This window comes from Scatophagus argus, chromosome 14 (assembly GCF_020382885.2).
Source record: "Scatophagus argus isolate fScaArg1 chromosome 14, fScaArg1.pri, whole genome shotgun sequence".
Taxonomy (NCBI): domain Eukaryota; kingdom Metazoa; phylum Chordata; class Actinopteri; family Scatophagidae; genus Scatophagus; species Scatophagus argus.
Window position 1 is genome coordinate 15,547,898 of NC_058506.1, and position 12,280 is coordinate 15,560,177.

At 40.7% G+C, this 12,280-nt stretch overlaps 1 protein-coding gene across 1 annotated transcript in view; it reads right to left on the reverse strand.

The window, feature by feature from the left end:
* LOC124070472 (rho GTPase-activating protein 26-like) overlaps window positions 1-12,280 on the reverse strand; it is an 84,473-nt gene that overhangs the window by 43,082 nt on the left and 29,111 nt on the right. The window contains exons 2-4 of the mRNA XM_046410401.1: window positions 2,975-3,070; window positions 932-993; window positions 659-730 (exon numbers count right to left, since the gene is read on the reverse strand). Of these exons, the coding sequence (XP_046266357.1) occupies window positions 659-730; window positions 932-993; window positions 2,975-3,070 (230 nt within the window). The remainder of the gene's footprint in view (window positions 1-658; window positions 731-931; window positions 994-2,974; window positions 3,071-12,280) is intronic.

Below are 12,280 nucleotides of genomic sequence, written 5' to 3' on the forward strand. Positions count from 1 at the left end.
AAAAAAAAAACACATTTCAAAGGGGATTATATAATTAAAACTGTACAGGTAATTTTAACCCAGATATAAAGATATACCCTATATGAACAAAAGCATTGGGACAAATGACTATTTCACCAGCACGGACTTAACTGGCATCTCATTCGAGCTTTGCAGCTACAACAGCTTCCACGCTTCGGGAAGGCTTTTAACAAGATTCTTGAGTGTTTTTTGTGGGAATTTTTGCCCATTCATGCAGTAGAGCATTTGTGAGGTCAGGAACTGATGTTGGACCAAAAGACCTGGCTTGCAATCTCGTTCCAGTTCATCCAAAAGGTGTTGGATGGGGTGTGGATGTGTTTATGCACCTTGCTTTGTGCAGTCCCATGCAGGTGGCAGCCCCCTCCCAATACTTCTGTCTATATAGTGTAATATCTAATATATATTTTATTGTGTTTTTAATTAAATTGAGGAATTAGTGTGTATTTTTACCAACCCACTATATGTTTTAGGTGCTGTTGTGCCTGCCAGTGTTCCTCTAACAGCTGCACAAGCACTAAAAGGATTTTATTGATTTGTTGATTTTTGTTTCCCTGCCAGCATATCAATACTGATGCACAGTACATGTGTGAGGAAAGTCATCTCTGTCACCAGTCAGCTGGCTATATAGTTGTCTTACCTTGGCTGCACTGATTTGTTCTTTCCTGAACCGCTCCAGAGGCATAATCAACACATCGTTGGCGTTCTCGATCTGGGGGCGCACACACAAAACAGATTCTATAAAATCAGTTACCAGACATCTTAATCCATTGGACTAATTGATTTAGACAGGTCAGCCCTATCATCATCAAAACATCTGCTGAACAATGACAAGCGTCATGTGCCACACACAGTTTCCACTCCCTCCCATCAACCACCCATAATATTTCTTACATTTTATTAGGTCACTCACCATACGTGTCCTCTCATCCTCCAGGTTCTGTAGGACTGCTGCAAACTCCTGCAGGGACTTGGCTAAAGACAGACAAGTTGGTAGAGAGAGAGAGAGAAACATAAAATGCAAGAGATTATTGGAAAGAGAAAAATATGGCATTTCAAATGGTGATGAGAGACACAAACAGAAACAGGAAGTATTTAAATCAAAGTTCTCAGAGGTGGTGGGCATTGTTTCGGCTTTTTTTGTTTTCTAAACTCATGAAACAGCACAGTAATTAACTGGAAATGAAACCACAATTTATATGGTTCATTTCTATGGTGCTTTCACATTGAGCACAGCTCAGCGCTTGTTTCCTTGCTCGCTGGCAGGCGAGGCATGGTTACATTGTTTAGGGTCAGACTTTCCACTTCAATTGCCTCCGTCCATGTCCAACACACACACACAGACACACACACACACACAGAGTTCTTCAGAGACAGTGAGCACACACACATAGTGAGCATGTGCAGTATGTGCACAGGCCTATAAAATGAAAAATCAAAGACAGTGGAGTCAAAACTTTATTCCTTAATCATCACACGATAAGAGACACACTTACACTCACTCAGCTTTTCAACATCGGACTTCAAGCTACAGGATCTGGCTCTTGAAAGTTAGATCCAGAACCTCAGGACTATTCGAGGAATGCATTGAAAAACAGCGCGATACTTTAATAAAGCTCGTAAAAAGCAGTGAAACCTTTCAGTAAGCTCAATCACACGTTCTTAATCATGCAGGATAATAAAAACCTGACATTGAGATGAGCACAGGACATACTGACCCAGCATAACCATCAGATGCTATTTGAAGGCTAATTTTACAGTTGTGACGTGAACATGACTATGAATATCCTAAAAACAACAGTTGCGTGGTGCGGCCTGGTTGAGCAGCAAGCTGTTCAGGAAAGATAGCTGGGGTTAGTTAAACAACAGCAGTGGGTGGGTCAGGCCAGTGAGGAGATCCAGCCTGCACAGACACAGCCAGGCAGCATGAGAGGGTGTGGTGACTGACGCATGTTTCACAGCAAAGTGTTTGGACAGCAACAGAAAGAGCACTACAAGGCCTGCACGAGTTCATGGAACTACGAATTACATTGATATTGTGTGGTTAGCACATACACACACACACACACACATATATATATATAGATACTGTATATATGATAGATCTGGGTCAGTGTGAAGTTTCTAAAAATGCTAGAATATGCACAAAACTATTAAGTAAGAGCTTTGAAACATGTCATTTCAAGCAGGATACTTTATGTTTATACCAGAAAAGATAAGAAAATATATGCTGTACATTGTAATCATGACTGGATCTTACATAAATAAAACATTTAATAAGGAGAGTGAGCAGAAATCCACAATGTCAATTGGACCATTGCCATATTGCCATTGCCTAACGAACAAAAAATGGATGATTGATCGTCTGCATACCTTATAACGACAACAGACAAATGAAGGCGAAGAGCAAGCATTAGGCTTTTGCACAATTTGAGTGCGCTCACTCTCCAGCGAAAAGTTCCTTTCCAGATAATCATATACATCATAATATATTATGCAATAATATGTACGAATCACACTATTTGTATATAAGACAGTGAACACTTCAGGTAATAAAATGACAAAACAAAAGACAGACATTTAGGGTCAGGCTATTTATGTTCACAGTCAATCTATTCTTGTTACACTACCACTGAACTGTTCATTAGTTGCTGAAAAGGATTTACAAGTTTTAAGGGATGGCCTGGCAGTCATAAAAGAATAAGCCATGATACAAAAAAAAAACATACTGAACGGAATCAGAGCAGAGGCATCATTTGAGACCGATATTCAGAGCTTCCAATATAAAAGAAGATTAAGCTGGCATTTAAATCAGTGCTGATATGACACTCTGATATGTTATACGTTATGATATTTCAGCCACTCAAAATGTGAGAACATTGTCTGCTGTCTATTTACAGGCTCTCCTCCTCTGCCGGTACAGACAACATATTGGATTTCATATCAGCAAGCTCACCTATGCATATCTCATCATCTGTCTCGGCGTCTCCAATACACTGGAATTTAAACTCGTTGAGAGAGTCAGCAAACTTCCTCTTGGCCGTTGACAAACCTGAAAAGAACGGAGAGAAAAGAGGTCGTTAGGTTTACTGAAGGAAACTTCAGAGACAGCGTGCTTCATATTTCATTTTTAGTGCACCTTTTCTGTGGGAGCACTCATTTAAGCAATGCATTTTTACTTCTATATTTGGTTACCTGGCCTAAAAACTTGCAGCACGTCCTCATAAAAGAATATGAGTCATTGTCCTGATTTTATGCAGTTAATGAGTGTCTGCAATTGGACCTTTTCCACTCAAATAGACACTTTGAGTAGATCCCCAGTGGTGTTAGTGATAAAGGTTGACAGCTCCTACATTTGAGTTGTTTTATTTTATTTTTTGCGTGTGTGCACGTGAGTGTGTGCTGAAAAAAGTGCAAAAGTTCCATTAAACACGTCACATTAGCCAAGTGAGGCGGTGAAAAGCCTCAGACTGATGGATGCCTTTCACATAATACATGAAGCGCTAAGAGCTCCGAGGAGACACACACACACACACACAATGAGATTGGCTCTTAAACTCAAGGCGGGGTTACCTTCACAACATTTCCTGTTGCCAGGCCGGCCGAGGTCAGCCTCATACACACAATCGGAGTGCAGCTGTCTTAGAAACTATATATATTGTGGAGTATCAAACCACTTCTACAATCACCTCTATTGATTCCTTGGCTAATTATTCCTTTGCTTCCACGGTCAACGAAGAAAGAAAAATAAGAGTAGCAGCATGATGTGGACAACCCCAGCGGGGAAATCCCACTTTCCCAAATAGAGGAGGACAGAAACTCCACAAAACGTACACAAGCAAACATGTATGTCAGTGGTGTTTTTTTATACTATTGTTAGACATTGAAGTGAAATCCAGGCGCAGTTCCAGAGAAATAAAGAAGGAAAGAAAAGAGAGGACAGATCCAGTGTCCCATGGAAAGACAGATGGGAGTCAGGGAAAGGACAGATAATGTAGAGCGAGAAGACAGACAGAGTGTAATTGGCCATGTTTATGTAAATACCACAGGTCTTCCATGCAGATGTGAGTGTGTGTGTGTGCCTTTGGAAAGGGCCGCTGCAGCTTGTCAGCCGTAGAAATAAAACACAGGCCTAGCAGCTCGTGCATGTGCTGCCAGAAACACACAACACACACGCACACACACACACACACACGCTGGCACACATATACACACACTTGTGTCTCTCTTGGTACAAACTGAGAAAAACATCGCAGGATGTCAGTCACCAGTGAGTCACAGAGACTCCGTAGCGTCAAAATAACTAAAGTATGACCAAACTGAGACCACACTCTGGCCTTGAAGGATAAACTGTGGTTTTACAGTACCAGTGTCCAGTAAAAAATACTTTGGTTATTCCAGAAGTACCCTGATGCTGTATTTTGTTACAGTTCATTTAAGAGTAATAGTCCAAGATTGCTGACATGTCAAAACAGAATGAAATCTATAACAAAGTTGTACAGTAAAAAAAAAAAAAAAAAAACTGCACAGAAACTGGATACAAACATGCATGCAAACAAGATCAGGTCTGACACGGTTTATGGTGGTCTAATTGTGAACATGGTGTTGTGTCGAACATGGTGTTAAGCTCGAGCAAATCTGAAATTCTGTTCTGAAAGCACAGAGCATGACCTGCTCTTTGAAGCTGCTGTGCGTGCATCAACACCTTTGAAAAGCAGGCATGTCGGCACCTGGCAAATCTGTCAGATCCTAGCAGTCACTCAAACACCGAGTGAAAGCTCTGCAGAGATACCGGGCTGGTACTGCACTGCACTTGGCCATAATTCAGTGTCACTGATTGCGTGTTTTTAAAGCAAAAGTGCAGTTTTAAAGTGATAATCAACCGTATATTCTTGCGGTATTAAACACACGCCTGTTGGGCTTGAAGTTTATAGTGACTGATACTTTATAACAGTATAAAATTAGTTGGATACAGATTTTGGGTGACACATCACTTGGTAGCAAAGGAGGTTCACTGACAAACAGACACAATCGGGCATCATTTTCACTATGGGTGGCCTGCTGTGTGCCCACTGAGCTACATCAGCATATGTCTCCATCCACGCTGCCCTCCTCCCTCTCGCCACCTTGTTCTCTTATTTTTGGCCCCCGTCCCTCTTCCTTCTCCTTTCTGCCACTGACAGTTCCTCTCAGCACCTCGCGAGCGAAACGTGCCTGCCGTTGTTCATTTTTGCTTCACTCTGGCTCCAGCCACACTCTACACACTCTCCTCCATAAACATCAAAAGCGACCGCAGACCAAGGGAGTGGGAAAACAGAAGGGCATTTGAAAGAATACAGCCCGAGACACACTTAGACTCTCGTACAGCATATCATCAGTTTGTGATTAGATGTGCATTTTAATAGTCACTGTGCAACAGTAAAACAGTAACCCACTTACCACAATTCATTTTATCATTTCATGCATTTTGTTCTGCCGACAACAATTGGTTTTAGTTCAGTTGAAGCATCCATTAATGGCAAAGTTCTATAGCACATTAAGCAGTTAACTGTTACATCATCAAATACTGACATCTTTTATCTACTCCTCAAAAGCACTTGCTGAAGCATTATCTGCTGAAAAGTTTAGGTTTATCTTAGATCTAAACAACCATGCTGTCTGGAGTTATTGCGTTGCTAAGCTAACTGGTGAAATAAACTACTCTTGGGTTAACTATATGTTTTCTAGATTAATTTGAGTTTGTTAGTGTTAACGTTGATCTTTCACCGGATAAGAAGATGTGGACTTATCTGCTGATCCCAACCCTAATTTCTGATGGAAAAAATGTGTGTAATTCAAAAGTGTGAGGCGCTTTAATACAGTTATGGGACATAAAGCTTGTGCCATTACAGAAACATCTGCAGTGGCTTGACAGCAGTCTAGACTGTGAGTGAAGACATTAGTCCGTGATGGATTTCTTCCTGTATGACTTTCAAATGTCTATGCAAAGCAGCCAGAGAGCTTGGAGAGAAGCCCCTCCTCTGATTCTGAGGGATGTTTTAGGTCCATGCAAGAATGCAGCACACATCACTAACACAGCAGCGGCCTTTGTCGACAAAGATCAAGTGTTTTAGCGCAGCCGCAGTTCAAAGTTAACACAAAAGAGATTGTTGGCCAATATGGCTTGCCGCTGCGGAAATTAAACTGCTCCACTAATTGGAAATTTCTTGTTTTACCCCTTCCTTCCTGCTATTTTGTGTTTTCTTGTTTGTTTTATGTTTTCTTTCTCTCAGTTCAGAAAGCACCTAAAGCAGGGGGAACCCAAACTTCTTCCTTTTGAGGGACAAAACTAAAATTTAATAGTGAGCCATAAACCAACAGCACAGTCAGTTGTGGAGAGCCAAAGTTGAAATGTGAGAAACCACTGACTTCTAACTAACTTTCAACACTTCTGCAAATGTGTTACTAAAGTCACTGATTACACGTATCTGGAAAACACCCCTCAAAACTGAGAGGACCACAGGATCATAAAGCCAGTTCTAGAAATCTCACAAATAAATAAAGAGACAAATTTGACATTGTGTGTTTAAACTTTTCCTAAACTGTCCTCATAAAGACAAGCACGGACAAACACATGTTGTGCGGACCATTACATTTTACATGGGCATTAAAAAGCAGAGCACTCAGCAAAGCTTAAAACATGCAAAGGCTTAACACAACAAACACAAAACTCATTTCACTAGATTTCTATTTAAGTGAAACGTCTTATAGTACGACAGTGTGACCTTGGAGAAAAAAAGTGACTTGGCTTTTGTCTTATGCATATTATAAAAGTTTTAGAGGTCACCCGAAATAGTTTTTAAAGGTTGTTTAACGGTGATATCTTAAATTCTTCACTTCACTTCTCTTTTTTTCCCCTCAGTAGCCTATAAGAAACATTAAAAATATAATTTTTTTTGCATACATACATTATCTTTTCACTCAAGTTGCTTTTTGTAGCATAAATTAAAACGCATGCACTTCATTCTGGTTATGGTTCACATTAATTTGTGGTATCTTGTTGCATCACAACACAACTGCATCAAAAGGAGACACATGATACACTTTGGGCAATATCCTCTAAAAGGTCGATTTGGGCTCCGTTGCTTCTTCTCCTTTCTGTTGCAGAATATACAGAAACAATCACTTTATTGTTCATATCATTGTTTGTCAGTTACTTGACAGCGTTAATGAAACATTTACATTTCTACAAGGCCCAAGTTGTATTTACCTGCCACAAGTAAGTGTTTATCTTCAGTCTGTTTGTGCTGGTGCATTGAGTAAATACACAAGTGACTGTGAAGTATGACTTTAAGAAAAAAAAACAGTGATGAAAAACAAACTTGCAAAAATTCACTTGTGTTTAACTAGCTTGTCCTTGGAGGATGTCTCACTGTGTTTTGGCAAACAACGCGGTGAGGTAACGTAAGAATTTTTTCTGGCGTGTAAAGGCAGATACATCACGCGTGTCATTTAGTTCCCTGTAGCTGCTTTCTCGGTAGATGCTGGCAGGAGTGACGCATTCGGACACACACATACAGTATATGTTCATACTTATGTGAACCCACACGCATCTGCCCAAAGCGGCGCTCTCGGCTCACTCAAACTGTGTTTCTAAATCAAAAGCACATTGTTGGCCGATGTAATTTCATAAGTTCTCGCCAACACAAATGACTTACTACAAAACAGAAAGAATTACATGCCACAACAAGTACATTATCCAGAAAAGTTTTTCTGTGTGAGAATGTCTACTTACAGATGTAGCAAACACTGACGCCTTACCATTTATGGTAGCTATTTCAATGCAACGGCTGGCAAGTTCAAGCCACAGGATAAAAGACGGTTTGCCAACACGTAGACGGATTTAACAAGCGTATGATGAGGACGGGGGTAGTCGTAGTATCACTGATCTCCGAAGTGTAACTGATGCCCTCTAATCGCAGCAGGCATTTGCAGAGGCAACTCAGTTTGTTCAGTCTAAATGACTGAAAAGGAATATTTATTGATTATTATTATTTATAGAGTGAGTTTTTGGTTTCTGAGACGTTTGGACCTAACTGTGAACTACCAATGACACTGGCTAAAGTACCTTTTGAGTAATTTTTAGTTTTTTTTTATTGCAGCAGAGTCAAGACAGGAAATTAGGAAGAGAGAGACGCAACAAAGGTTCCAGGTCGGTGTCTTCACCCTTAACCCAGAGTGCCACCCTATTGGCTATATTTGACCAACTTTGGCCCATTTAGACAAAGCATAAATTCATTAATGTGCTTGTGGCCTAGAGGTTGGAGAAGCGGTTTGTGATCGGAGGGTCACCGGTTCGATTCCCCCACCAGATGGGCAGGAAAATTAGCCAGCTGATGTGCCCTTGAGCAAGGCACTTAACCCCCAATATGCTCCCTGGGTGCTTGATGCTGCCCACTGCTCCTGTGTGTGTTTCACTGCACGTAATTTGCCGGGTGTTGCATGTGTGTGTTCAACTAAGGATGGGTCAAATGCAAAAGCTGATTCTACTTCTTCTTCTTCTTCTTCATGTAAGAAGAAGAACATAACATGTAATCCAAACAGAACTGGATTACATGTTATGTTGCCCTTGCTGCTAGAGCAACATTCCATCATTGGTATTGCTGGGTGCGTAGGTCTGTTGTTAATGTGATAAAAATCTGTTACTAGATGGGAAATGTTTGAAATATGCAGTCGAAAAATAAAAAGACACATTGTTGGGGCTTCCCAGAAGCAAAATGCATGTATGCTGCTCGGGTGTCAGTGCTATTTGGTATTTGTGTGCGTATGTGCGCCTGTGTTTGTGTGTGTGTGCCCATGTCCATGTCCAGGCAGGAAGGACAGCTAAGGACATTGACAACTAAAAATAAATGCTCCTGTTGACACTCGCCTCTCTTCTCTTCCCCTCTTGTGTCGCACTTATATGATGGAATTCCCTCCATTCTTCTCTCATTCAGTTCCTCCTGAGTTCATGACAAAACTCGGAGGACGGAGATGCACAAAACAAACAGCGTCAACTAATTACAAAACAGGAACTTGTATACAAATAAATATTTAGTCTTGCATTCTTGTGCACGCATTTATATCTATGGTGAAATACAACCTGCAAATTTCTGCATTCATGAAAGAATAATTCTCATTTAGGAGACTGGAAGAATAACATTTTCGTCACCGAATTCATGAGGAAGAAACACGAACAAACCTTCAGACAGACTGTAAACAAACTCTCATGATAGTCAAACTAAGTTGGAAGAGAAAACGAAGGCATGCAGTACAATTATTGCCCACACTGTCTGCTGTAAACACACATCACGGTTTACATGCTGGCTAAGTGGTTCAAACTGATCTCCCACACTTGATGCTTTCCTGTGCAATGGGGAATTATTTGAGTTGTATTCAAGTCCAAATAAAGCAATTTAGATAAATGAACTTCTCTGCAGAAATGTCAGTGTGTTCCCAACCAGATCTTAGCAACTACTTTGATGTGTATTTCACCTTGTTTCGCTCCTTTAATGGCTGTGTGACCAGACTTGGGAAGATTTGTTTTTATAACAGTATAAAGCGAGAAATGCAAGATATGTCCTGAAGTGGCTTGCAAAATGATGACTTGTCTGTCACAATCCACTGAACTCAGTGAACAGTGACGTCTGCAAGGTCAGCTGTGGCGGAGTCACTACAGGTGCTTCGTTACTGCCACAACATATGGTCATTTAGGCCCAACAGGCAGATATTTCATAAAGAAGGTTTGCTTGTCATGTGCAGTAATACTGGTGAAGGGAATCCTATCAGCCTTAAATATGCCAGTCACATGCTCTGTCTGCAATTTCATAATGACATTTGAGGGCCAGTAGCTTGGATGCTGCTGGAATGAGGCATCCTGCTCACAAAAGCACAGGGAAAAAAAAAAAAAAAACACACATACACACACACAGAGCACTGTAAGCTACACAAAAGGAATCTGTAATTAACCACAACCATGCAGCAGCACTGTACAACGGCCTGCTATGTGAATTAACTCACACACACACAGTCGAAAGAATGGGTCTGTGTGATATCAACAGGATATCCAGCAGTAGCTTGAACTCTGCAGTAGCTTTGTTCCACAAGCATGTGAATAGAAACCCTATTCATCAAGCGGGACAAACACACACACACACCATCACACACATGCACACCATTCATCTATGGGGGACAAAGAGAGATTTGAGTCTCTTCATCCAATTCTTTATATGACCCAGCAGCCAAGCAAGGAGATGATTTTCTGAACTCCATCACGTAAAGACTGTGAAAATCAAACACTTTAGGTTGTAAAAATGCTCTTTTCATAAAATCTTACAGTTCCGCACAATGTTATTTGCTATATTTAAAGAACAATAGACTGACATATTCAAGTGATGAGGCAAGATGAAATGATCGAGTGTAGCTTTAACTTGAGACACTTTTGTTTTGATCTTAAAGAGATTTATGGCACAGTGGATTGCTTTGTGGTTGCTGTTGTTCCAGGACCAACAAAAAAATGTGACTTCCACATGTGGCGTCAGACTAGTGCAGTATTTCTGAGTCTATATATAAATGTAACAGTTGTTAGCACAGTGCAGCTAACGGTTCCAGCTACAGTTTGTTTCACGATGGTCGAGGTTCAGCCCACATGTTTTAAGGAGGTAAAGTTTTGTGACTGAAAATTGCTCACCACGTTTTAATATATTCACAAAAACTACGTGCTTTGGAAGAAAAAGACCATACATACTTAATGCCATGTTACTTACTGTAGTTTTGTAATTTTAATTACAATTTAACAACTGTGTTATTATACTGCAAGAGATATTTGGGTACGGTACAGAAAGACAGATTCTGGATTTTTGAGGATGATGCCAACACCAGTTTTTAAGAATTTATTAAGTCTGGTAAAGACACACCAGCCAATGGTAAAACAAATAACATTTAATAATAATAAATAGTTCAGATAAGGAGCCCTAAAATCTGATCATGACAGAACTGTTACATTGATGTATTGAGTGTAACACTTTCTGTTGCTCCAAAATTATCTAAAACATCTCTGTGGCGTTTCTAGACTCTCTTAACTGCCAGCATATACATTAATACCAACATATTGGTGAAAAGCTAACAGGCAAAAGTATTGGTCAGGTTCTGCAGTTTTAATAAAGTGGAAGAGGAGGACACCCTAAAGGACTGGCTATGGACATCTCTACAATATCAGGTTTTCTATCAACCTTGCACCTTTTATCAGTTTTACACTGGACAGATCTGCTGAGACAAGGTGTCATGTGCAGATTCAACCCAATGGCTCTCTACATGTTAGCATCCCTCTTAGTAAAATCCTGCAAAACCACCTAGTCAAATATTCTTCTTATCTTGTACAGCAATGCGTATGTATGCAAATGACAGAAATATCGAGAAACAGGGAGTCAGAGGGAAGGGCGTATTGTAGACAGAGAGAGTTGCTGATATCGGATCGGAAAGGTCAGAACTGTCAAACTCAAATATCATCACTGTGATATGCTGATAGCTTTAAACTGAAACAAATACAACCTTATTTGTCAGTTTTAATCTGATGAAATCTCCGCTCAGTCTCTTTCCTTACTCAACAATAAAGCAGGAACTGCTCAAGAACAACTTTTAAAAGGGACAAGGAACAAAAAACAAAACAAAAAAAACACAAGGACGCCCAATGTACAGTGGGTGAACACTGCCAAACACTCAGCATGAGGCTACAGTACATGGTCTTTCCTGTTGGACAGAGAACACAAGGTCAGTTTGACATTTAACGCGGAGGAAACATTATTTTCATGGCAACAATAAGCCCCAGAAGCAGGGAAAGTGTGAGAGAGGGAAGGGCAAGGAAGTGGAGATGGCTTCTTTCGGGCGTTGCCGTGGTGAGTGCAGGTTGGGGGGGAAGTGGGGATCAAAGGTCACCCTTCTTCTGTCCATTCTGCTCAGTCAGCTTTATGGGAAGCAGGCCGGGTCGTTGCACATTGACGCACAGTATACACTGTCTCATTACTCTTCTTGTGCCCACACCAAAGCATGTATGGGTGATTAAGGTCAAATCTGGCCATGAACGTAGATCCTGTTACAGACCCACATTTCCAGTCCATCATCTGACGGTAATATGATCCACCAACACAGCTGGAGAACAACAGAAAAAAGGTTCACCAATGTCCAGCAATATTAAGTCAATCCCAACATTTTATCCAGTTCCTGCAGGCATTGTAAAGTGGATTAA